Source organism: Temnothorax americanus, unplaced genomic scaffold (genome assembly GCF_048541705.1).
Source record: "Temnothorax americanus isolate GAGA-0224 unplaced genomic scaffold, ASM4854170v1 Scaffold11, whole genome shotgun sequence".
In the NCBI taxonomy this organism is placed as follows: Eukaryota; Metazoa; Arthropoda; class Insecta; order Hymenoptera; family Formicidae; genus Temnothorax; species Temnothorax americanus.
Genome location: NW_027509242.1, coordinates 862,601 through 889,821, shown reverse-complemented (window position 1 = coordinate 889,821; position 27,221 = coordinate 862,601). Strand labels below are relative to the sequence as shown.

At 39.3% G+C, this 27,221-nt stretch overlaps 2 protein-coding genes and 1 long non-coding RNA gene across 5 annotated transcripts; 1 reads left to right on the top strand and 2 right to left on the bottom strand.

Moving 5' to 3' along the window:
* Positions 1 to 1,003: 1,003 nt before the first annotated feature.
* Positions 1,004 to 14,465, top strand: Ms (neuropeptide receptor myosuppressin). The gene is made up of 3 exons (XM_077422017.1): positions 1,004 to 1,475; positions 11,496 to 11,699; positions 12,067 to 14,465. Exons 2-3 carry the CDS (start codon positions 11,504 to 11,506, stop codon positions 12,153 to 12,155), a joined length of 285 nt encoding a protein of 94 aa, XP_077278143.1. The 5' UTR covers positions 1,004 to 1,475; positions 11,496 to 11,503; the 3' UTR covers positions 12,156 to 14,465.
* LOC143906166 (uncharacterized) lies at positions 5,020 to 11,521 on the bottom strand. Its single transcript, XR_013259453.1, has 4 exons — positions 11,400 to 11,521; positions 8,683 to 10,817; positions 7,776 to 7,927; positions 5,020 to 5,325 (listed from the first exon to the last, which is right to left on the bottom strand). It is a non-coding gene; the product is annotated as an uncharacterized LOC143906166 (long non-coding RNA).
* A 2,833-nt stretch (positions 14,466 to 17,298) lies between the features above and the next one.
* LOC143907593 (C2 domain-containing protein 5) lies at positions 17,299 to 27,207 on the bottom strand. Of its 3 annotated transcripts, none has more exons than XM_077424453.1 (15): positions 27,051 to 27,205; positions 26,247 to 26,641; positions 26,017 to 26,157; positions 25,580 to 25,796; positions 25,298 to 25,423; positions 22,636 to 24,548; positions 22,252 to 22,401; positions 21,909 to 22,077; positions 20,948 to 21,749; positions 20,542 to 20,862; positions 20,195 to 20,393; positions 19,823 to 20,001; positions 19,524 to 19,649; positions 19,287 to 19,433; positions 17,299 to 19,204 (listed from the first exon to the last, which is right to left on the bottom strand). In XM_077424453.1, exons 2-15 carry the CDS (start codon positions 26,611 to 26,613, stop codon positions 19,118 to 19,120), a joined length of 4,944 nt encoding a protein of 1,647 aa, XP_077280579.1. In that variant the 5' UTR covers positions 26,614 to 26,641; positions 27,051 to 27,205; the 3' UTR covers positions 17,299 to 19,117. The 3 variants fall into 3 exon arrangements, with proteins under 3 accessions (XP_077280579.1, XP_077280598.1, XP_077280589.1); XM_077424472.1 differs by having other exon boundaries at positions 22,636 to 22,790; positions 27,051 to 27,201; XM_077424463.1 differs by lacking the exons at positions 17,299 to 19,204; positions 19,287 to 19,433; positions 19,524 to 19,649 and having other exon boundaries at positions 19,836 to 20,001; positions 20,208 to 20,393; positions 27,051 to 27,207.
* Between the last annotated feature and the right edge of the window lie 14 nt (positions 27,208 to 27,221).

Below are 27,221 nucleotides of genomic sequence, written 5' to 3'. Positions count from 1 at the left end.
TTAAGCTTAATAATATACGAGCAGACACGTGAAAGATTACTCCAAGAAAAATTTCCGACATCGTAAATATTATAGTTACGCGAGGTAGTTTCACGTATGTGATCGCATAAATTGCATACTATTTACTAGTATTTACTACACATAAATTGGACATTATTTATTATTTACATACATTTGCTACACATTTTACCTAAATTTATGGACGAGTAAAACGACGCATATCATCAGCATAAGATCTTGATAATGACGTAAGTTTTACGATAAACGATAATGACAAATGACACGTCGCATGAAGACGGAAATAAAGATTGAACATGTTTGTATATATATCGCACTTTTCATACGAATTAATTAAAAACTTTTTCTTTGTTTCCCGACTTCGAAATTGTCAGTTAGGAAGACGAATTAAACATTATAACGAAAAATATGGAGAGAACATGTTAAAACTGTAAATACGACATAAACTATAAAAGATTATCTTTCACGTAACTCTACACAATTAATTTAATATATGATAATTAATTAATATATATAACAAATATATATATAATTTAAATATGTGGCTTATCTTATTTATGATTTATGGGATATTATTTATCACTGTTTGTTATTTATCATTATTATTACGTCATTTTATCGCAGAAAGATCGAATTGCCTCGCGGTATTTCTCAGAAAACTCCTCATCCAATTTGCATGCGCGTCGTCTCGCGTCCCTCCCGCGAAAGCAACAAGTTCGACCACGATCGGGACTCGGGACGTCTCCTCGCGACGTCGGACGTCACAAGTCTTATGTAAGTGCCTCCTGTCAGAATACTATGAAATTTTTATTCCGTGCTTATATTGAATGAGAAAATGTGCGTCGCACCTCGTCCTCCCGCTCAGGGTGCGGTAGGGGAGGGAGAGGGACAGCGCGAGGGAGGGTAAGTTACGCGTCGACGTATGATTTCTCTGGCGCCCCATGAAACGCGCATGGCAGTTGGAACGGCGCGTATTTAAGGGCAGATCTCCGGCTGTTCTCGCCACTGTCACACGGTTCTCGCCCGAGCCTCTCGCCTCGGTCACCTCACGCGGCGTTCGCCCTCGCACGACCCTTTGTCCTTCTTCGTCGAGCCGTCATCCACATCCACGTCCGCGACACGTCGACGGCGATCTCTGCATCTTCTTGTCGTCCACTTCATCCATCGCGCGATTCCCGCACCGTCCCGTTGCCGTTCCGCACGGACGTCTGTCCGAGCCGCCGAGTCAGAGCCTTTGGGGGTCAATCGCGGAACATCGGGAGGGGGGGCGGGGGGAACTCATCCCCCGTGCAGACTCGCGGTCCCGCTTAGACCGACACCGGCTCGCAGCCTGCCGGTGCAGATAAGGTGCGATAAAGAGGGGCACGAGCGCGACGAAGCCGTAAGGGTCCTCCGCTTTCGCGACGCTGACCATCTCTCGGCGACTACCTTCTTTGCTACCTTTGCGCACTCGCCAGGTTGGTACCGTCCCATTTGAACGCTACAATCTAATTTTAACTTGTTCGCGAAGAAAGATTTAAAAAAGGCAAATTATATATGTTTACCTCGTAACGAACCGGATTCCCGTCTTCGAGCACCGATGCAGAGTATCAGTAATATCTCTTGCAGCATCTTTTTCGAATTCGCGCATCTGATGAGATACGTCGAATATTAACGTAGATCTGTTAATATATAATTATATAAAATTATATATAATTAATATATATACATAAAAAATACGCATCGGTGCTTAAGGATTTATACTGTCATGTTCGAAAAATTCACGCCCGAAGAAGTCGGTTTATACGAAAATATATATAAAATATGTTATGGAAAAGCTCTTTGAGTGACATCTCTATTTTACTTTTCAATATTCTAAAAGATGGAAAGGAAACCTAATGACTTCGTAACTATTCAATTAAATTATTTGATATATAAAAAATTTTCGTGTTTGCCTAATTTTAGGGATCGGATATATCACCACCTACTCTCTTCCAGGAATAACCCTTGTACACCCCCTCACGAAGAATATAATTTCATTAGGGATTGAAATGCTAAAGCGGCTTTGAGGCAATCAACAATTCGTTTTAACGGTTTTTTTTTTAAAGGTTGCACTCAATCATAGTTTACATAGCAGTTTACTTGTATTTTTTATTGGCGCATATGTGTTGAGAAGTAAAGGTAAAATACTTTACTAGTACAAATATAAATATTTCTTTGCTAATACAAGTATAAATATAAATATAATTTTCTTACCAAACTCTAAACCTTGAAACCAATATACGGATAATTAAACTAATTATTATTTGTGAAGTTGAACGTAAAATGGTATTATATGGTATCAATTGACTGCGCTTCTTACTTATTTTAAGATCATATTTTTCTTTGACATTTTTCTTTCGAAGTTCTTGTCGATTGGCAATGAATTTATTTCACGAGTAGAATGATGCGCGGGCGGACATGATCTGATAAAAACTTTTTTATATACAGATCAAACATGTTTGATGTAGACACAATTTTATGTATACATTGCATTATCTGCATACAAATCGGATTCTCCGTTTATAATGTTTATATCATTATTAAATAGTCATATTTTATATTACATATAGAATGTTCCACAGAATTGAGGGAAAGTATAAGAAATAATATCTCGCCGAAAAGTCCGAGCTGATTGTCGTTGGTAGAGAAGATGTTTTAGAGCCATAATCTTGAATTACGAGCTTTTTACGGGAAACTTTTCCAAGAATTAAATGCGAGAGAAACAAGTGTTGAGACATTTGGCGTTCAACATCAAGTGGACTTTAACCGAACTTTTAATTAAAAATTTAATTATCGCGAAACAAGATGCTGAAGATCGAAAAGTTGTGATAAAGCGTGATCTCTCTACTGTTCTCATTATATAAAGAAAATTTTATTTTAAATTGTAAATGGGAAACGCTGTACGTTCAATTTGATGGTAATTCTGAGATTCTTACATAATACTCATCGTATACCGATGACGCGAAAAGCTCGCACACCTAATCTTTCAGAAGATCCACTTCTAAGTTTGATATTTTAAGTTCATATTCAAATAAGGTGTTACGATGAAATTGATCGAGCGAGCGAGCGTTTCAATTTTTATTTGACAATTTTTTTATTTAGTGACGCGGAGAGCTTGTCTACTTTTAAAATGTCGAACTTGGAAATTGATATCTTGAGAAATGAGATAAACCGCTGTTGGGTGCGCCGTCTCTCGATACCGTCGGGATAAATGCGCTCAAAATGGCTTCGCAGTTCAACGCGTAAATAATTAATGCTTTGACGAGGATCCAAAATATTTGTAAATTAACGTGAATTTATACTTTATGCATCTATAAATCTGTTTTATAAATCCAGCAACTATACCACGATACTTTGGCATTCGTTATACAAGGTAGGGAAGTACTATACGGTCAATTATGAAAAGCCGGATTTTTGTTTCTCAATTTGCGTTTGATTGTCCGATGAAACGATGAAATGTTCTACAATACGCACGGAATGAACATAACAGTCGGATTACGAATCGTATACCGGGATTGTTTTAATTATTCTCCCTATATTACGCTACATTATAATCTCGCACGATAATTTATATGCTCGGTTCGTGTAAACGAGACGTAACACGTGGCAGTTACAAATATCGTCTTCTCATTAGCATTCAATTAACGCAAGCCCTTAATTAATTATGTGCGCGATTTTCTTGGCTCATCTTTTCTTTTCACTCGTTACTCTTTAGATTTATCTCCCTGCGGCGCATTAATTGGAATCATCGCAAGAATGAGAATGATAAAATGGGTGAAAAGGAAAAATCGTAAATTAGCTGTTGTTTTGAGACAGCTTTACGATGCAACCCTATATATACAACTCTATATATACATATATACATATATGATTCAAAAAGTTACTGCCAAACTTAAGGAGCGTATAGAGAGGTCAAAATAGAACAACTTTTGATTAAGAACCTACGTTTTCCAAAGTAATCCTGAGTCAGTACAGGCCTTTGAATGTATAACTCGGATAATATACCAATGAAATAATCGTAATTTGCTACTCTTACACTAGCTTTATTTTGTTTTTTTTTTATTAAGGTTTATTTGAGAGGGATATTTGAGAGAGTGCGTCAGAATTTGTTTGACGATGCAATATGCTTGATGCATTGAATGTGGAGGTTGCCAATTCGAACACCTTTTGTAAATTCAGTTTGCGCTAGTGTAATCCTTAACAAAACCTTAATAAAAACAAAATAAAGCTAGTGCAAGAGTAGCAAATGACGATTATTTCATTACTGGTGTATTATATCCGAGTTCCATACATTCAAATAAGGCCTGTTCCGACTCGGTACTTTGGAGAACATAGGTTCCAAATCGAAAGTTGTTCTATTTTGACTTCTCTACACGCTCCTTAAGTTTGGCAGTAACTTCTTAAATTACTCTATACATACTTCTTTTGTTCTTTGCGTGAAAAGATGCGAATTAATCTTCTCAAGGATTTCGCTATATTTCCGCGCATCGTAGAACTGATCAGAGAAACGTATCTCGCAAATACGATTTCTCTCAAAAGTATATATATATATACCCTTATCCTATTTCCTATCACAGACAATATTGTGCCATTTCCTCACCCACGAAAACTTAATCGCTCGATTGCGCGATATATCTTGACCGTATATTACGCGGGAGTTTCGAACAATATTTCATAAAGAGCGAGTCTTTAAACTTCAGGCTCGGAGAACGGAAATTTCATTCTCATCGAAGTAAATATTGAGAATCGCCCCCTCTCCTTCTTAGGGACAGTTTAGACGGGGATAAATCCTCCCGGAGCGACCTTATTATATATTATACCGAGATTCTCTTATAATATTTCGAAACCGCGAGAAACTCGCGACTCGCGACTGATATCGCGCATGTGAATGGTCGAAGGGCAGGAGGGCGGGTTTAAAGTTACGAAATTTGTAACCCTCTAACTTTCCCGGAGGCGAACGCCAAGTGCACTAATCTCTTTCAGCCCGGGTTGGGGGGGGGGGGGTTGCGCGAGTCATCGTGCACGACGCGCGTGCTTTGGCGTCTCTAATATACCATATGCAGCTTTCGCAAGTTTAATCGCTATTGTAATACAGCGCAGTGAAGGGGAGGGGAGGGGGAGAAGGTACAAACTCCGCGTAATTCCGCGCCGTATCAACATTCATACCGTCCATGGACATCTTCCGTGCGCCGAATGACGCAAACTCCTCGTGCACCGCATTAAATTGCGGTATGTTCTAACGAGCACGACTGTTATTTCGCTGCCGCCATTCCGCTCGATCTTATCCTGGAACAACGCGAGAGTTTCGGATAAGCTGGATGCTCGAATAATCGCAGTCGCGATTAGAACGATAAGATCGGTGATGTTTCGTTGCCTGTTCGACTTTGTCCTACGAACGACGTAACAAAACGTTCGCGCTAAGATAATTTCTGCTCTGCTGACAACCGTAAAAATTTCTGCCAGCTACTCATTAAAAAGCTCAGTAATTACTTTAATAGGGACACACGGGGCTCGTTATTGCCACATTTCTTCTCGCTAGACACATTAAAAGCTTTCTTCAACACTCGCTGGTAAATTGTATTTGCTTAAAAAGTATTTGAAGAGACAATTGTGTCACAGAGAGCATTGTAAGCGAGTCTGCCTGATGGGCTCTTACAACGTGCGTAACGTGGTGATAGAAAGTGCCCAATTTATTAAAAGCCGTGCTCTTTAAAGTATAATAAACGCAAACGGCATCTCGCCGTAGACGAAAAGTTTTATCATTAGAAATGCATACTGGCGTCAGCTATCTCGGAAGGTGACACCTCGGAATGTCAAATGAAGAGAACCGGGTTTTCCTCGCGCGTTTACGTCCACGTAAGTGACGTATTGCTACGAGACGAATTTCGTTTCCGACGTTTCTCTCTTTTCTATTCGCCGAAATTGCCAGACTTATTGAAATTGCGTGGGTAGTGCTTGACGTAATGGAAACAAGTGGCATTTAAGCTAGCAAATGTGACGTAATACAATTGCCACGCTCGTATAGGATACCCTATAAAGTGAAATTTACGAAATATGTAGGTTCATGAGATAAACTGACTTTCTCGTCAAAAGTTTTAATAAAATTGTGATATCGGCGACTTTTTTCAATAGTTTATTAATCCTATCCGTTGCTTCTGCGACTAAACTTATTTTTCGACATCTCTCTAATGAGAAAAATATCAAAAATAATATTACACGCACCTTACAAGAATCTGTGGATAATGATAACAGAGATACGGGGCAATAGTAGATAAATAAAAAAAGAGAAAAAAGAGAAAGGGAGAGAGATTGGGAGGAAGGATTGCAATACTGCAGGTATTAAATCGGCAGTCGAGCTAGAAAATATTGGAGCAGCGCGCAGCGATACTTAAGTCAGGAATTCCGATACAGCGAACATATGTATTTAACAGGTATTTAACAGTCAATCCGAAATAAAGTGTTGAAAATTCAATCATCATTTTACGATCCAGAGTTATTAAAGCTTAATGCCTTCAAGATCGAGAGGAGATTATCAATTAAAGGAAGAATTAAGAATTTCAAGAAAATTGAAATAATGAATCTCAGATCAACTTTCGTTGGAGAGAGGTTTCTTCAATCTCTCTCGCTCTTTCTCTCTTTCTCTCTCTCTCTCTCTCTCTCTCTCTCTCTCTCTCTCTCTCTCTCTCTCTCTCTCTCTCTCTCTCTCTCTCACACACACACACACACACACGCACACACACACACACTTTTTAATATACATTCAAATATATTGAGATTATGTGCAATATTAATATTAATAGAAAAAACGTTTTGAAAATATCATTGTTAACAGTCGATCTCTAATTGCTCCTTGACTAGGTCTATCGACAGTCACTTCGGGTTTGGATGAGCTTAATTATTTTATTAAATTAAACCCGTAATCTTTTTCTTATTTTTTTCTTAATTACGAGAAAAGTCAGTTTTTCAGGAAAGAGAAAGGACGAGGGAGGGTATCTTAAATTTTTTATCCTTTCGGATTGCGTATCTGTGGTGATTGCTCGCGGTGACGAAAGAATGTCTCGTCATCTCTGCTCGTTTCCACGATATTAATATTTCATCGCACCTTCAAAGATATGCTACGCGAAGGTTCGCGTGATATTATGTATTATTCTGGTGATATCGGAGAGACAGAGAGACTTGGAACACAGTCGTCACTTTCAACGTACACATATACCTATGCGTATGCATTACGTAACTCGCGCATTAATGATTCAAGGGAGATTTCAGGCCACGACATATACGATATGTATATTCTGTTCGTATATCCATAGAGCTTTCGTATACATATATTTACTTCTTCGTATTCGTATCCTTTGATTTTCCCAGTCCGCAGCTTCTTCAAGTGATGTCAATAAACCCTTGTTATTATTTGTCTTATTAAAAATTTCACATACCTACCTTGTGTGTTTTTGCTTTATGATATAATATAGGCAAACGCGCGAAGGTCTTCTTATATTTTTTAGATATTTATGTACAATAGTATAATAAAATTCTCGCACACACATCGCACACTGTAAGATATTTTTTGCTTATAATTTTAAATTTATAATCTCGCATTTTAATAATAATAGCGTTTTTCTTCTACCGCTGAAAAAGAGCAATCAGAGTTTATTGCGGCATTATCTTGGGGTTCATCCTTCTCTAATCGTTCTTAAGAACATTTAAGAAAACGACGAAATTGAAAGTTTCATAATTACCTTCGGTCATTATCTTTCTTTGAGTTTCTCCGATGCGTCGTAATCTCTCCCTCTCGAATATTTCTCGATCTATTCTTATCCGCGTATTGTTTTTCTTTTTTATCGTTGCCATGCGTGGGGTTTTTTCTGGTGACACTGCTGCTGCGTTAAGCCTAAAACGCATAGGTCACGTACGTATATAGCGTAGGCAATAATTGTATACATATCGAGAGACATATGTATATCGGATACAGCGGAATATGAAAACGCACGTTTTTAGCATTCAGTCGTATTACCTATTCGTTGCATCGCCAATATTTACATACGTGCGTTCGCAAACAATGCTATAATCGCCGCCTCTCTAAATCTTCGCGTTTTAATTTCGATATTCTATCAAAATGTCCGAGCTGTTGAGAATTAAATTAAATTAAATTGAAATCCCGATTGAGACTAAGACAACGTGCGATACATTGACAACCTGACACAAAGATTTCTTTGCTAAATTTAATTTTCTCCATTGTCTTTATATGTATATTCCTAAAAAAATATCTGAATTTTTAGAACTATTTTTGTACGTGACTCTCCTTAAGAGAGACTTCTCCCGTTATTTTATGTGCAATTCTAACATCCGACGTATCGTTAATCTCGCCTGACCACCCTTCTACTTGCTCTTCCTTCTTTATTTTTGACATAGGATTTTGTAGACATAAGGATAAGGGTTATACATTTAACCACTTTTTTAAGACAATTATATTGTTAGACATGTACATAAATTATTTTACATAGTTTAAAACATGCAAAAAAGAGTTTACTTAAAAAAAAAATAACAAGAGTTTGATATTTCGATCTCATTTTTGCTTCGTCCCTCTTAAGCGATTATTTTGAAAGATCTATCGCTTGTAGAGACGAACGCTTGTAAAAGTTTTACCTGAAAGCTCGTTCATCAAGGTGCCTTTGTTAAAGGAGGATTTCCTGGTAGACGTGTATTTTCTTCTTCTTCTTCTTCTCTCGAGACTTGGGGCGGCGTGGTTTATTTAAGCGAGCTTCACTTCCGGCGTCGTGACATGTGTCTACGTATATCCTACCTGTCTCTCGGTATGCGATACTCCGCTCCGCATACACGAAACGCGATTACCGGGTTCATCAACTGTGAGCGAACTGTCGGCGAATCAGCAACAGGTTGCCTATTCGCTCCGATCCGTGTACTACAATTGTACATATACACGTACAGTTCATGGTCGTCGCACCTCGCACCGCATAGCAAAATATTATTCCGACATCATGACATGTATATTATAAGGAATCTCGGGATGTAGCTGAGATTGACCCGCACGTGTAGCCAGTTCATTTAGGAAGATTAATTGTCTGCTCATTAAGTGCGGCTGATCACAAGGCAAGGAGATATCCTGGAGGTTATTATTCGAGTATAACCTAGATATGACCTCGGAATATATCTTCTGAAATGTATCTCAAGTTTCTTATTAATTAACTGATAATTAGACGTTTCTTATTACTTTCTTCGCTCAAAAACAGATACAAAAAGCCATTTATTTTTGCCTCAACGAACCCTTCAAGACTCTCTTTTACGCGAGAAACTAATGCCACAAAAAAATTTTTTCGAGAGTCATTTTGGTAGAACCTTATAAAATTTCAATATATAACATTTTTTAACAGAAAAACGCGTTTTCGAACGACACGGTTCTTTTCCCTCTTACAAAGACGAGAGAATATCAAATTTATTCGCTCTTTTTCCACGATAGAAATTTTTGCTCCGACCTGATTTCGGTCGGCATTATCCATTCAAACATAAAAGTAAAGGCTATCGGAAAGTCCGAGCCCGGGGCGTAACACGATTTTTCCCTCTCCTCGAATTCGTTCGTAATAAGGTTCTCTCGTGTTCTTATCAATAAGTCCTGTTTACCTGAGGCACTTTCAGATCGCCTTCTCTGTAACGTGATTCTCCGACTTTCTTTCTTGGACGACTCTCATCGTCTTTAACATTCCTCTCGTATAGGGGAGACCGGAGCTAGTTGGTCAAATTGATAACCATTGTAAAAGTGACGAAAGATAATACTGCTTAAAAAATATGGTATATTTCTGCAAAAACGTTGCGATAATATTTCAAATGGTTATTTCAAGTTGAGTAGCGTATTTTCACAAATATAGAAAATATTTTAGTTTTGTATAGCCGAAAGTAAAATAAATCATTGATATATTAAATGCTATATTTATAAATCTGGGTCACGTTATATCTGTTTCTTTAAGATCTTTACTTAGAAAAAAAAACGTATCCACTAGCCCCGGTCTCCCCTACATTTGCGTTGTAATACATGGTCTGGGTACAGCGCTGATACCGCGCATGTTAAAGTCGCGCATATGCGAGATGGCACGACGTTCGTGAGATAAAAAAATATTATTGGTGTCTCGGACTTGGACGTATACGGAAATCACTTTACATACAGCTTAAAACAGCGAGAGAGGATATTACTATAAAAAAAAAGGAAAATTTTGTTAATAAACTGTAACTGAATTAAAAATTCAATTAAAAATTATATTGATTTAAATAAGAAATGGTATTACTGTCCAAATTATTTGGACATACAAAACTGGTGCTCACAAGAAAATAACAATAAACGTTTCCGCGACTATGCTCCGTCCGTGTTTGATCGAATATTTTACAGGGTGTTTTATACATACAGATATACAGAGACGTTCCGATTACCGTTGTGTTATCGGTCGACGTGACTCCGTTCATTTGTATCACACGGCGTCACAGCAGCTGCGTCTGAAGTTTAAGGCTAATCGCTCTTTGTATTGTGACCGCTCGCGCGCCGCCGTGTCGCAAGATACATATGTCGCGGAACTCGCCGAGAACCATTACGGCATTTCTCTTCCGTTCGGATTGCGTAAACGTCGACATGTGAACGTGACATCGAATCCTCAATAGGTGGCCGTTATCGTTATCGCATCAAGGAAATCGTATATGCCTAGGAAGTCGGGCCGTGCGATATCCGCGGGTCAACGTATGCGGACACACTCGCTTCTGTGTACGGTATAACGCGTCTGTAAAGCGAGAAATGGAACAGGGGAAATTCGCAGCTCGTAATTCACGATTCAAACGTCCGGGTCATTTGCATAGGCCTTTTGTACTTTGAATTTTTACGATCTTTCCAAATGCAAGTTTTCTTTGTATAGAATTCTTTTCTTCCGCGTTTCAGCGATCAAATAGTATTCAGAGTGGACTTATACAAGTCGCGCACGTAAACCAAGTTTAAACGACAGAAGGAAAATAATTCAACTTGATCGCAGCCAAATTACATATATTTGCTGCGTATATTGCTGCTAGATTGTTGTATATTTGATGTGGGAGCGAACAAATTTCGCTGCGATAACCAATTGTTCGACGTTACGGTAAAATCTGTTTCACTGGCGAGATGAAAGAAATTTTGCCGAATAAATTTGCCTATATATAGAAACATGTTAATGTCAAGTTATTGTTAACCTGCTGTTGAAGTAAACAGTCTGTTTGCGGCAAATGCAGTTTTCCCATCACAATATAATTGTCGCTGATAGAATGTCGATAGAAAAATTAATGAAAGGAGATAGCGCGCTTAACAAAATTTGTCGCAGCAATTAGATATTTACTGTTTCGGCAATTCTCTTTTCTCCGCGATGCGTTCCCTTTGACTTCGTTGCTGCTTGCAAACCTGAAGGAAGCCGGCAATATATTCTTCCTTACAGCCCAAAAAATGATGAGCTCGACGCTGATGATCCTCGTGTCCGTGACGACCATGGCAGTCCTGTCCGGCGAAGCTCTCGCCGCGTTGCCCGCTCAGTGCAACTCGGGATTTCTCGACGAGCTTCCGCCCAGACTGCGTAAAATTTGTATAGCCATCGCGAGAATATGGGACGTCAGGGACACGAATGACTTCGTCGACGACAGAGGTAACCGCAGCTGTCTAATCGAATCAGTTCGCTTTATCGCCCAACCGCTGCCGCCGCGCCGCCGCCGCCGTCGCCGCCGCCGTCGCCGCCGGGAGGCGAGGCGAACGACTCTTTAATTTATTTAGCGAACGATGAAAGGCAAATATCGCACGAACGCATGAAAACACGCGCTCCTTGCACGTGCCTCTTTCCGCAATTGCTTTCCGCTATATTAATTTATGTTATCGCCGCTCGAAAAGTGTGTATCATTTTGAACGCTATATTAGGCCTGAATACGCCATCCCCCACGTTCCACGTCCTCGGACTGAGGGATTGATTACGGCGATAAGGGATAATTATATATGGCTCGCATTTGAATTGCTTTCAGAATACCGGGAGAACTTGCCGCGTTACGACAGTGGTGTCAAGAGGCAAGACGTTGACCACGTGTTCTTGCGCTTCGGAAAACGACGTTAGAACAAGGCACCGCACCCCCGCCGCTCTCCCTCCGCAAGCGATAAATGATTCGAGTTAAGTTCTCTTAGGTTCCCATTCGATCGTCCTGTCATCGAAAGACTCGTAGCACGTCTACCGAAAATGTAAAAGAAAAAAAAAGGGGAAGAAAAACGAAGAACGAAAGAACCCGTAAAAGAACCCGCCGAAAGACGATCGACTCTAATCTTGTTATAACATTGTTAACGATCTAATAATTTTTATTTTTGCTGTATCTAAGAGCGGCATTCAAGATATTAAATTGTTACCCTCGAGCGCCCTCGCGTGAAAGTAAGTATATATATCTGGTTAAATATGAATTTTAAGCGTGTTAGCGCAATTAGTTCTCTTTGTTCGACAAAAGCGAGAAGTTTACGGGGACTTTAATTAGTAATTAACCGTACATTATATTGCAGCACCTACTAACGGCCAACGTTCCATTCGTGGAACAAAAATTTCACGTTGCAAGATAATTTCGTTACAAGATAATTTTGATGATACATATATAAATAATCTTCCTCCGAACACTTTAGATAATATCCCGACACGCTGGAGTACTTTATAAAACATCATCGTGTAACGCTCGGAAAGAGTAAATTAGATGGTTACAAAAATAAAAATCTCGCGACATTCTATCCTTTTTGTTAGTTTTAAATAAATTTGCGAGTAACGGCAAATGTGTCAAAACTGGCTAAATATTAAAAGCTCCTTGAAAGTTGAAGCTACTCCTAATTCTATATGTCGCGTCACCACAAATAAAAAGCGTATCACAATGATGCACCACATTCCAATCTATACTGTGTTACACTGTGAATGTAAAATTTAATCGTCTATTAATTAATCAATTAATTAATTATTAGTGATGCACTACTTTAACTATTAGATTATAGGCCAGATTAACATCGCCATTTTACGAATGTATAAAAACGTATAGGAACGTTGTGCCGTATATATCGATTTTCGCGCGACTATATACCGTTTCCAATTAATAACTCTCATCTTCGCGTCGCTTGCGAGATATAATGATCCTCTATGTAATGTCTTGTGTCTTGTAAAGAGTGTCGAAAGGTCTACGTGCGCCATTTGTTTTATAAATCAATCATTTTGCACCTCGTAACATATTATCAGTGACACGGACAATTAGTCTGAACGCAAGATTCAATTAAATTAAACGTAAATTGAATTTATTCGAATGAATTCCCGGATCTCTCGCGTATATGTCAGTAATACACTCAAAGTTCATATTATACGCGCCCGCATTCGCTATTTCATTTAATTCCATTTATCCAAATGAGATTTGCTCGATTATATATTTCGGTGTGTTATGTGCAGAACTTATATTCCGGAATTGGAGAGGGGCGGACTCGTGGCGTTATTTCACAAAGGTGCGCAAATTAACTTTTTCTCGATAAAAAAACATTGAAAAGAAATTACTGCTACATTCGCAACACTTTTCGAAAATTTCGAATTTTTATTTAATATCTCATTGAATATACTATCAACGTTGGATATAAAAAGTCTATTAAAATAAATTATTCTTGAGCGATTAATAAATCTTCTTTTGATAGAAAAATATCGAAAAGCAATTGCTGCTATATATATATTCGCAACTTTTCGAATTTCCATTTAATAATGTATATCGTTGAATATATTATCAGCGACAGGAGGTTTAAAGATTCCGTTAAGATAAATTATTCTTGTCATTTGCGATGAACGACGTTTTGTAAATGGCAATAAATGGATCCTTATATTAGCGACTTATTATCAGATCGATTCTAGTGTTTGATAACGCTACGTGTTTGCCTATCGGCACGGCCGGGGCAGCTTGTATATTCATTGCGAAAAAAGGTACAGAGGTACGAACGAATGTTGCATAACTGAATAACAAATCTCCGAATTAAATAATAAACAGAGGTTAACGAAAATGTAATGCTCCGCCCTATATCTGTCCCGACTCGTTAAAGTGCGCGCGGCACATTCGACTCCGGCGACTTTCGTAATCATCAATTGATCGCAAACCTATGTCCGAATTATTTCCCAAATGTCTCGCCACGTACGTGCCGGAAGTCCCTGTCCTAAGAAATCACATTGTTTCCAACGTCTCTATACGTCTTACGTCGTCGAACATATTCGCAGCTCCGTTATGGATGCATTATCACTCACGGAACGGACGGAACTGTGTAAGATATATGACCGATGCGACGCGTGCTAATGCACGTATTTTGCGAGGTAATAATATATTTATTATATATAACAGAGAAATATATATACGCATATAAAGTGATTCTCTCAGAATGCTTTGTCGTTTATTTTACATGACTGCACACCATCCTTCGTCTCTCTTTCTCTCGATATGTTATATGAATCTGTGCGCGGTAGAAAACACACACATTTCCAGCTTCCTAAATTTCAATATCAAAGCGACCGAGATTGCAAGCGTTTTCCATTAGAGAGAACCGTCTGGTTGAGCAACGCGCATATATCGTCTACTCCTCCTGGATCGCTTGCGTAAACCCGCGCGATGTCGTTTTCCAAGGAATCGATATAAATACGCAACGACGTTTTCTTTTTGTGCAACTCGTATAACGTCGGATTCTTTTATCGACGTAATTCACGTCGCAGAACATCGCGACAATTCGCTCGAGAAGAATTCGGAGAGGAAAAAGAAGAAGGGAAAGAGAGGAAGTGACGAACACGAGACCGACTTCTGACGAGCGAGCTCGATTTCCGGCGACGAGCGAGTCTTGCGGAAATCGAGCCGCGAGAGAGCGAGGTGCGAGAACGGCCGGGCGGATGATATATCGTGCGTCGATGAGGAGAATCGAGGTATTATAGGCGAGACGCTATATTATATATATGCAAATGCAACGGCAGATATCTGCGACACCTCGCACTAGAGGCGTCACGTGTCACGTTGTCTGCGATCGATCACGTTTAACAGAAATAAGTCGCTCTGCTACTTTGTACCCAGCCAGCGAGAATCGCTTCCTTTATCCTCCTCTCTTCGGTTTTCTTATTCTCTTCTCTCTGGTCGCCTAACACGTTTAACGCGCACATCACGTAAGTGCGCGGTCCCGACTCGTATAAAGCGCAAGAAAATATTGCCGTGTTTCTATTATACTAATAGAAACACGCGCTAATATTTTCCGAGGGCGTACCTTTATTACGTACATATAGCGCTTTCTTTTTACTCCGTTCCGTATATTGTCGCCGCATTTTTATTACGGATATTTTAAACTTTCGCGTCTCGCGTGCAGGCGTTATCCGGTCTTATTTTCTGCAAACCACATATCTTACAAACACGGAAAACATCCCTGTCCGACAATTTAGGGAACGCTATATACGGTATTTCGAGGAACACGCGTTTCTTTCTCACCAATAAAGGAGAATAAGCCAGGAATTAACTTAGTCGTTTAATTTAGTGCGTCGCAATTTATATTGGACCAGCGGTTAAAAAAAAATATATATATATATATAATTTTTACGCGCTGCCGGTATTAAGGAAAACAAGCAGCTGTAATATCTCTCCCTTTCGCTGAGCTCAAATATATATATTTCCCTCACGCGGAAATTCAAGTTTACGAGAGCAAACTTACACGGTGTAAAACTGAAGTGAGCTAGACGCGGATCGAAAATTGCGCGGAAATCTCGCGACGTGAGAAAATCGACACGAGGTGTATTAGGCCGAGGAATTCGTGCGAAAAGGACGTTCGGTGTACGGGCCAAGGACAGAGATAAAATATATTAAGAGTGAAAAGAAGCGTGGAGGCAGAATGTGACGCTGCGTTCCAATTCGGTGCGAATATCCATCATCAAATAATCAAGAGAGGAACCGCCGTACACACATGTACACATACAGCACTGATGTAGCCGAAAGAACATTCGAATTTAAGAGCCGTCTAAGCAACGCCAACGGCGCGGTCGGACTCCAGAGATTGATGTTCCACACCGTCGTCGTCTCAGCAATTACCCACGCGGCAATATTTGTTTTCCCTCCCACCGCCGTACCCGTCAACCGTCCTGCATCCAAAGTAGTCTTTATCGCGAGTACGGTCAACGGACAATATAAATTGTATAGGTATTTATTGATATAGCTTGATACCCGTGTTTCGCTACACACACACGGTATGTAATTACTTTAAATAAAAAAAAACCAAGTCGACATCTCATCGGGCCTAAGAGAGCTTGAGAAATCCGTGAAAACATATATTTTACCTCGTTTCACCCCCTTAAAGATCGAATAAAACTCCCTCCTTAGTGGATGCTTACGAAAGGAAAGAATATGCGCCCGCAATACCATTTTGTAAAATAAAAAAAAAATTTTAATATTTTTTTGCACTTTAAGATTTATGTAATAAAGTCCTTATAAAAAGTTATCGATTGAGTAAATTATTTTCCTTAAATAAATTGCCAAAAAGTTAGGTATCATTTTTTGGCCTCTCTCTCTCTCAGAGATGATACATATATATACCCCCTTGAAAGAATTTAAAATTTTATATTTGCGATTAAAAAATGATTAAAGTTCGAATATTAATTTTTGAAATAACCGACGACTATTTTTCCAATATCAAAGAATAACGCAACACGAGGAGATTGAGACGAAAATTATTCGACAATATTTTATCGAAAGAATGTTCTTTAAATCGAAATAAAATTCTCATCATGTTAGTGTGGCGAAATGGAGTTAATAGGATCATTCGTGGCAATGTGACAATATTCTCCACTTGTCTTGACCAGAGGTTTACTCATCGAGAACGATTACCGTGACTCGGATTATCATATTTTCATTCGCGTCTCCATTTTGTTGTAATATCTTCAAACGTTATTATAATGTTTTGCAACAAAAATATATCGAATAGAATGATATTATTTCAGGACAAATGTTTATAACAATGGAAACGAAAGATATGCAAACTCGTGCGATCGCATTCGCCGTAAATATTGGAAACCGTCAATTTTAACGAAAAATACTCATTGTTTTACTGAACGTTCTGGCGTAAGTTTCTAAAATTTATAAAATAAATGATTGATAAATAATGAAAGTTATGAAATTAAATGACCGTTTGCCACACATTTGGGTAAATGAGTTTTTACAGTTCGAAATAAATAACGCAAAAAAAACGTCAAATATTTTTTAAACATAATTTAATATTGATAACAAAGAAACAAATATGATATTTTGACTAGAGACCTAGAGTTTCATCATTCGAATGGACATTTCGCTTCACGCAGTTGAGTTAAGTCGTAGATTTTTCTTTATCGTCGATCAGGTGAATAAGACACATAAACATAAGACACAATTTATAAATTACGCGTTTAGACAATGTTAGGCGTATAGAAATCTTTATCTTGATACTTAAATTGTAAAATATATAACATTTTATCATAATTCGACATGATTGGTTATATGTTATTCGACGAATGCATGCTTTTTATTCAAGTACAATTGCATAATAAATAACATTCATTCTGTATGACTTAATCTTGAATACACGTTCAAGCAATTTCTTCATAATTATCATTCTCTAATCATCATTTTTCCGTAAATTACACTGCAAAAAATGTGTATTAGCAATATACGTTCTTACAGGATTAAGTGTGACCAATAATTGAAAAAATTGAAAACGCCGAACAAGCGTTATCCTTTTATCATTGGGGTCACTCTGTTTGCTATCAAACTTAATAATATTCGTCTTTAAATAATTTCTTATAAACCGTTCACCTTTCCTATTAATACTTTTTTCAAGTATCAACACAAACAAAGGCATAGGTGATCTAAGGATGTTTCATATATTTAATTCTTTAAAACAACAATCTTGCCTTTTTATTAATTTCATAAACTTCGAAAAATCCAAACGAGAACCGCAATTACGCTAAGTCTATTAGCTATATCCTGTGTCATATCCTACATATTCTTACAGTTTTAAAGGCACCTAGTTACAAAAAAAACTCATTTCGGAAATAATATTAATTTTCGAAAAAGATAAATTGCTTCGTTTAATATCCTGCAGCCTTTGACATAATTCTATTATTCTATACACACATCTCTCTCTCTCTCTCTCTCTCTCTCTCTCTCTCTCTCTCTCTCTCATCCTTTAAATAATTAAATTTAATTATATATTTTCTTTAATGTGTGTGTTTTTTAGAGAAGCTTTCGAAAGAGAAATGTACATTCTACAGATTAATATTTTATTTATGTATTGATATCTTATTTAAGTAGTCCGTCATTTGTAGCGCAATCGGCAGAGAAAAATAAATTTATATATTTCCGTTGATTCTACATAGTTAAAATTAGTTTAACTTTTTTATGTGTAGAACCATCGTCATTCCGATTGTACTATCAATAACGGAGTATAATTGAGTATTTATTAAATTTTTATAAAAAATTGAAATTATTATACAACGGAGAATTGGTGGTAACGTCACTATACGCATAGTAGGGGTGTTTCATAGAGCAAGTTATCCCCTTCTATAAGATATATATAATATATATATATATATATATATATATATATATATATATATATAAAATTGTGTTTGGTCACTGCAGTTCATAAATATCAAACCATTTAAATATTTAGAGTCACACAGTAGATATTAAAAATATACAAGATATTTTAAATCTATAACAACAGACTGATATACCTTTGTCACGCTTTATTACGTTCTAGTGTATTAATTCATAAAGAAAATAATATTTTAAATTAAGTATCGAATCTTTATCTTTGTAAAATAAATTAATAAATAACAATATCGATTGCTACAAAGAGATACTTGAGTAGGTATTGCACAATGCAATGAAAGTCTCATAGAACCGCTATACACGATCCTAATCTATAACGGCACTGATACTGGTAAATATATATACATATATATACATTTTTTAACAGCATTAATTGCCATTATTAAATAGTCGTTCATGGCGGTGCCGAATGTGGAGGTTGGGGTCAGCAATTTGAAACAGCACTGTGCTTCTCATCCGCATAATAAGATACTGTTACGACATCGCCACCCACATTAATGAGACATTGACCCTGGAAACATATATTTTTTTTTTATGAAATATGCAACAAGCGTGGGAATGTGTATACAGGTAAAATAATGTTTTTTACTAACTTGATTTTTGTGAGGGCTGTGAAGAAGCACACACTGCGTCATAAAGAACGCTACCATAGCGTTACCGCCTAATGCCGTAATGTGCGCGCGAACAATTGCCAAAACTTCCATTACGAAACTGTGGGTGAAACCACTCAATCCACCATTCTGTAACATAACACATCATCATCATCAGGATTTTAATAGTTGAATTTCTAACAGTCCGTTGAGAATAATCGTCATTATGAACTCACTTACCTCCCGTATCGATGTACTTTCGCGAATGAAAAAGAAATTTAGGTTGCCTTGATATCTCTCTATCCTTCCACCTGGTAGATAAGATAAAGGCGTTATATCTACCCCGTATCTTCCTTTCAAAGGCACCTGTAATAAATTAAAATATAAAGAAAAATTCTTGCTTTTTTTAACGCTTAGCATTATAAAATTTAAAAATATACGTGTTGAAAACTTGAAAATATCAGGAAACGATAACAAGTGCAAATATTAAATTATATATTATATATATATTTTTTTTTCTTCTGAGAAAAGATTCTTACATGTTTACGTCTATGAGTAGCGAATGATTTTAAACGCAAAGGTGAGCGTGGTCGCTGCTTTTGTATAGGGGTACCACTTAAAGTGGCGGGATTTCCTATACAAGTGCGTGTTGCATTGTCGGATGTAACATTGTTCTCGAGATGATCCTCGTCTAGGCTGAATATCATATCACTATCATCTGATAGAGGAAATAAAAGAATTAATGCCTTTGTTTTAAAAGATATGGATGGCACTAGACGTTCAGCTAACAAAAATGTAGTAACTACATATGTATAATCGTAAATTGTAGTATAAAATCCGATAATACACATATACATATAATTTTCGATAAAAATGTAAATGAAACTTGTAAACAGAATTGCAAAAAGTACCTGATTTTCTTACTTGATCCTTGCTCAAGGAACGACACACGATTTTCCTTTTATATTTATTCGTGTTCAAAGGTTCTCCTAAACCAAGTGCCATACCAACGACAGTTAGTTGTATCTCGTCTTGTTCGGGTAATGCTACTTTAAACTGCATATCGCACAACGCGCAGGGAACCATCCTTCTTAATTTGAAATACAAGGACTAAAATAAAGCGAAAAATACTTTAATAAAATAGAAGTATTTTCTTTTCGCAAAGTATATTTTTAATCACAAGTAAACGATGCGTGAATAAGCGTGCTGCAAAGTAAAGACGTTTCCTACGAAACATTTTAGAGATGAAAAATCGTACCTGAAGTAATCTGGCAAAATATTTTGATGGCATCGACGCGGATTGTCCCATAGGAATTTTAGCCCTTGAGATTTGCGTGAACATTTGTAAATTTCTAACGATTTCTAAATCCTCGAGGCCAGGTATCGTCTGCGTATTAACAACGTGGAAATCGTCGGGTGGTCTGTTGTCCATTAACGATGCTATCCGATCCATATCCTCGATGTCGTCCACTTCCAAGACACACGCGTCGCGAGTACCCAATCCAAGATCGAGTTCCGGCAGATCCTCGTCTGACTCGTCTGTATCGGAAGTACTCGGAATGCGTCCATTTTCGACTTCCTACAATCGCGTCACGATAATTAACGATCAAACCCTAGAACGATATTCTCTGAAATGAATACGGCGCTAAGTCCCGTTAACATACGTTGACTCCGATAGGTTTCAGACGGTAAAACTCTCTATTCCTCTTCACCGTTTCTACGATAGACTTTTGCATTTCCCCCAATTGCCCCTCGTGCCATGAATTGCCTGACGCTATTTGCGGGATGGTAGGCGGCGGTAGAGCTGTTAAATAAACCGCGGTGCCCACTGCCATGCCGATGATGAATCGTTCTCCCACCGAAACCTGCAACCTGAGGCCGAAGACCGCGTTCATGCCTTTGATCTTGAGCTTATTCAGCAATAAACTGTGCAGTTCATATTCCAAGAACGGCAAGCAATCGGATATCTCTTTCGCGTTCAACTCGCCCCGCAAGTCTTTCTTGCTCTTGCACACGGTCGCTTGAATGAAGCAACCTCTTCCGGTCGTCGGTATATTCGCGGGCACTTCTATAGTAGTGAACATCACATCTGGGACTTTGGCACGCTTGCACATGGCACACTTTGACACGTTGACTCTAAATGGCACGCTACCCTCGCTATAAGGGAGATGGCACAGGTTACATCGCAACTGAGACGACTGGCCGCAGGAGCCCTCGTGATCGTTACTCTCGGAAGAATGCTTGCACATCTTCCCATTTTGTCGTTCCGAGTGAGTGGCAATAGATGACGTGTCGCTGTCGATCCTCTCCGCCTTCATCGCTACGGATTTTTGCTGGCCCTTTTCCGAATCCGCGGGCACGCTTTGCTGAAGTTTATTCAGAACGACATTGTCCGGATCTTGACCGGAATTATGAAAATTTATGACTGCCGCGGTACCGGAAGCACTCAGCACGCACACATCGTCACTGTGGAAAAATAATTGCATGCGCATTGTTGATACATTGATACGATAGGATAACAAGAGAAATTAAAAACTTATTGCAAGGGTATTAAATTTTAAAAAGCTAATGCCTTGTGGTAACACCGACACAATAAATGCTGCATAGCAAATATAAAGCTCTTACCATATACTAGTTTCTTCCTTATAGCCTATAACAACGTTGCAACCTAACGCTCTCGCGTGAGATCTAACTTCCATTCTAATTTCGGTCCACCACGAATCACGGCCCTCCGGCTCCTCCAAGTTACTTATCCTCTCGAGTAATTTCACCGACTTCGAGCTCACCAAACCACCTGTCCCCATCGTGCACATAAATCAGTTTGTTGTTGCGTTTGACTTACTTACATGAGCTTTTGCATTTTGTTTTAAGTAAATCGACTGGATTTATTTGTCTTTAAAAAGGACTGGATATGCCTCACGTTGAAGGTACGATCTTGAAGACAAAAATAGTAAACTAAATTAATTACCTATATGTAATATAAAGCCCGGTGGATAATGTTGCATAGTGATGAATGGGTACTCTAACATCTCCAACGTGTCTTGATTCATAGGTCTGACCACCGCGGTCGGTGTCCTTAGAGGTCCTGCTATCGATCTGTCACTGCCAAGAGAGTTACCTGAGACACAATGTAATCTTCTTACCCTTTCTTCTTCCTTTTTCATTAATTCGTTACAACTAAATCCTAAAGATCAGCAATATGTATGTAATTTTATATGATTCGACTGTTCTGGGAAGAACAAAACAAACGAGATGACGATATAATTTTATGTGCGGACTACAATAATCGTAGGGTAATTTCCGCGTGAATTTGTCTTTGTATGGTCATTCTTTGTACGGTGGAATAACTCACCTTTAGGAGTAACGCTCAGATCGGAATCGCTCGACCTTCGGTGAGGCGGCACGTTGGCGAGCGTTCTGGTCGCCGGCGACTGGGACATTTTCGCGGCCACCGTGGGAACGGTCGGAAGCGGACAGGATGGACTGGTCGACGCCTCGTCTTGCTGCCTAAGATCGGGAGAAGGACGGGACACACGCGAGTTGTAAGTCATATTAGCATTGTTAGTAGGCATAGCGCAATCAATATGACATGATGTTTCCCCTAGATTACAGACGCTACTGACGGATACCGCGTCGGGTTTGCCGCGATCGCTCTTCGGAGACGGGGATACGCGCGTGCGATCGGTTAAACTGACGAGAGAGGAGTCGCAGGATCGAGAGGTGGCATGAAGGATCGGATGCTGACCCGAGGAAAGGCGCTCGGGAATCGAGCGGACGCGAGGAACGCGAAGAAAATCGTCTTTCTCGCGACGCTTGTGCGACGCGCGTCTCCTCGTGGACGTGCCGCAGGAAGGAAACTTGTCAAACAAATTCCCCGACTTTCTCGGGCCCTTGTGGGAGGTCTTCCTCTGGGAGCGCTTCCTCCTCAACGATACGATTCTCTTGCTGCGACGCGTCGCGCGCGTAGACACCATCATCTTCGTGTCGATCAGTTTGATCAGGTCGCGCATATGTCTCCGTCTTTCGATGGTCGCCACCGCGCGAGCTTCTTCGTTCGACAGGCTGAGCTGTGTTGTCACATGCGGTAAATCGGTCGATGAATCGTTTCTCTCCTTGTCCGCGTTCGTGCGATCTCCCGATCTTTCAGCGGGATGCACTTCGCTAATCGACAATTCGGACGTGTCGATCGTTGTGTCCGAGTCCGTGCTCTCTCGAGTGTCCACGGTGATTATGGGAATTGCATTATTTTGTGGCCCGATGTCTTCCATGCTCGCTAAATTCGAGTTCGATGGCGAACGATTCGTCGGTACGTCCGATTCCATCTGCAACGTGGAATCCGTGCAGCTCTCCGCGCTGGAGTGCGTGATGGGAATCCTCTCCTGGAAGCTCGACGAGTCCTCCGCTTTGTCGGAGTCTCTGTCGATCGAGTATCCCGAGTCGTCCAAGATATTGTAACTGGTGGTGTCCTCCGACGATTCGTCGCCCGTGGAGTTATCGTCATCGAAGGAGGAGATCTCCGTTTCGTCGATCGAGGATGCACCGTCTCGTTTCTGCTCTTCGCCCTGGACGTTGCTGTCTGCATTTTCATGAAGAGTTTCTCTCTTTACTTCCTCGCTGGGTTGTCCGTCGTTGAGAAAATTCGAAATAGAATCAGTATTCCCAGTCTTCTCCAGAGGCATATTTTGTATAGACCCGATCAGTAACGCGGCCATCATCGTACCGGTGGTCTTGGTTTCTTTGAGATTCTTTTCCTTCTTAAGATTCATGGCGACCGAATCAGTATCAGAATCGCGATCGGACTCCTTTGCAAAGTGACTCTCCTCGCCGACCGAGTGAAATTTACCGCGCAGGTGTTTGATTTGTTTGGAGAGACCTCTCGACGATTCCTCCTTCGCGTCCTCCGGCGTTAGCATGGTACGTATAGATCTCACCGTTTCGTCGATTAAACTTCGGCTAATTTCTGGAGACGGAGCGAGATCCGAGCTGCTGGATGCGGTTACCCTTAAATTCAGCATGCTCAACGTGTTGGATCGTAAAAACGGAATGCGCTTGGCACGTTTCCTTCGCGCTCCGGCATGCCCAGGAGCCGCGGACACCTTTGTAGCGCGTCCCAGGCGCGTTAAAGATGACGAAGACCGCGTGTAAAACGAGAAGTTCTTACGAATGGGGTACGAAGCGGGAATAGAAATGGGGATGAACGGCGCGCTGTCGTCGGTATAACGTTCCGTTCGCGCTATCGTGCGTGAGGAAAGCGCGAATGCGATCCTATGCAAACGTATGGGGGTAGGGAAGAAGAAGAAAAGTATCCATTAATCTTCATTATAACTTTCTACAAAAGTGCGATATAATTAAAAACAACTATGAAACGGACAATCTAACTTAAGCAATCAGGAAAGATCATTTGAATTTTAGAAAATATTTGCTAAGAAGTGGACAGTGTAATAGAGGTTCAAAAGGGGAACATAAAACCGAGCGTTTTAAGAAAACATAGGCTTCTATTACATAGAAGAAGATTAAATCAAATCGATAGATATGAAATAAAGTAAAATATCTTAATTGAGTGTCAATTCAGATGTCAACGTTTTATTGACGATGATAAGCAATTTGACTCGATCTATCTATGATTCTACGATACCGAAATGACAAGAACCGAAATAAAAGATAATCGATAATCGTCATCTAATTGCTCTCCGCAGATTGGATTAATTCGTCCAATAAAATCGGGCTGTTAATATCTATCTATCTATCACAATTATTTTCAGCTACAGGAGAGTGCCTCAGCCGTAAAATAGGAATGGCTATATTTCCTTGTACGAAATTCTCGAAATAGCTCATTCGCGGGCGCCAACTTTATCGTAGATCATGTGAGTTGACGGTAACACCTATTTAATTGGCTCGTACGATGCCAGACGCAATTGCGCGATAATTTACCGTTCAGTCATTTATGATCAAATGTGCAATTACATTTGGACTGCTCGATAATCCATAATTGGATATGTAACGGAAATACTTACTCTTCGATATTGACGCTGTCGCAAGGAAAGCCGAGAACATCGTGCAATTTTACGAGCGTCACTGCTGTGCCTATACCCCTGGCAACTATACCGGATTCGCCTTCCAGATCGAAGTTTTGCAGATACCTGATGCCAAATATATTAAGAATTAAGAAATGAAATAACGAGCACATATTTAGATACCGAAACGTCTTAATCCAATTCCTAATTTAAGTTCTATTTGAGCAATGTCGCGAAATAGTAAAAATAATTGAAAATTTCATACTAAAGAACAAAATTTACCCAATCACTGCATTTCCGCCAAGATCCAGCGCTTTTAATCCAATCTTTCTTTGGACTTCTCCGCTCAATTTGAAAAACAGAGTCTGCCGTGCCTCGTTCGATGCTCTAGGTGTTCTTATTTTATCGATCCACTTGTATTCTGGATCATCACTGACTACAAGTTCTTCGACAAATCCATGTATCATTTGCGCATGATATCCATACGGTATATTAGGTGCTAAAATGTATATGGGTTACTTATTACAGATCTCAAAACACTTCTTTTACTCAGCTTGACATAAACGTTAAATTTTAAAATTTAGTAATCCTCATATAAGCAAAAATAGATTATAAAATTGGCCATAATTACAAGTGTTACACAAAATATGTATATTTCACGTAATGGTATTAATTTTTCTCTTGGAACTTGTACATCCGCAAGAATCAAATATGCTTACAGTAAAAAAATTGTACTCCACAGGACGACTGTCTGAACTTGTTAAAATCGGAGAACAGCTCCACCTTAATGATAATATTAACTTCGCCACGTATGCCGTGCATTGTATCAAATACAGGTATCCATCCGGTCATAACTGAGCCTACAGGGCAATTGCGCAAGGCAAAGAGAATACATTTGAAAAATATGCAAAATGTATAATAAATATCCTTCGTGTTATACGTGTATCACCTTGCGAACCAGCACTGGTATTCATAGTTGCCTCCAGGGTCCAAATGTTTTTCACCGGAGGCAGCATACCAGGCAACAACAGTGGATTCAAATTTACGTATACTTTGCCTATCGCATCGTTGGCGGAGTACGTGTCGTGGTCCATCAATCTGATTTGCAACGGCTCGTCCTGCAGCTCCGCGTCGTCAACTTCAAATCTATACCATTCCGAGTTCCATTGCGGATTCAGGGACTTTCGGCATACGTCCGTCTTGTAAGTTATATTGCCGAACTTTAATTCCACGTAAGCATCTGTCGTGTCGCCGGAGCGGTCCATCACCGGCAGGTTGCGGCCCGCCAGTATCTTCACCTTTATTTTCCCAGGCATCGTGCGGCTGTGGTGCTCAATAAGCGATCTTCCACGTGGAAACAGATTCACATTTACATATTAATAAAAAAAAATATACAATATTCAGAGATAATATAAATATAATTTACAGATATATGTTCATGATATTAAATATATGTTTAATGTCCACGCAAAAGTTTTATATATATATATTAAACACATTATATTAAATATATATTGCAAGTGTACATCTACTATGTTGGTGTGTGTCAAATTGTAAGTTGTAAGAGTACATCTATATCTATTCAACAGATAGCTTCTACGTTTTTTCTAATTCTGTCGCGATTTATGTGACACCTTATAAGGCTCAATAAACGCTCACAGAAAAGGCTCTCAAACTACACGTTACTCAAACGTCATGTAACGTGATATTATGGCGAGATTCGTCGCAAATTTCGCTAGCGACGTTCACTCACCACGTTCCGCATTTAGCTCGACAATGACACTTTGCGAGTGATTCAATAACGAGCGTTCTGTCAACGGGCAATTACATCTTCCCAATTTTCTCGCTCGACAATTTAACCTCTCAATCCAGTCGAGATCTCTCTCCCAGTCTCCCAGACCGCTCCGCTTTTTCGAGCGCTTAG

Bases quoted from the DNA above. Each gene is read 5' to 3' on its own strand.
- LOC143907593 (XM_077424453.1), bottom strand. From the start codon at position 26,613: ATGCCTGGGAAAATAAAGGTGAAGATACTGGCGGGCCGCAACCTGCCG. The intron at 26,158-26,246 runs GTGATACACGTA...ATTGCCCTGTAG, and splicing joins TACCAGTGCTGGTTCGCAAG to GCTCAGTTATGACCGGATGG. The intron at 24,549-25,297 runs GTAAGTATTTCC...ACGTTTGCATAG, and splicing joins GACAGCGTCAATATCGAAGA to GATCGCATTCGCGCTTTCCT.
- Ms (XM_077422017.1), top strand. From the start codon at position 11,504: ATGATGAGCTCGACGCTGATGATCCTCGTGTCCGTGACGACCATGGCA. The intron at 11,700-12,066 runs GTAACCGCAGCT...AATTGCTTTCAG, and splicing joins TGACTTCGTCGACGACAGAG to AATACCGGGAGAACTTGCCG.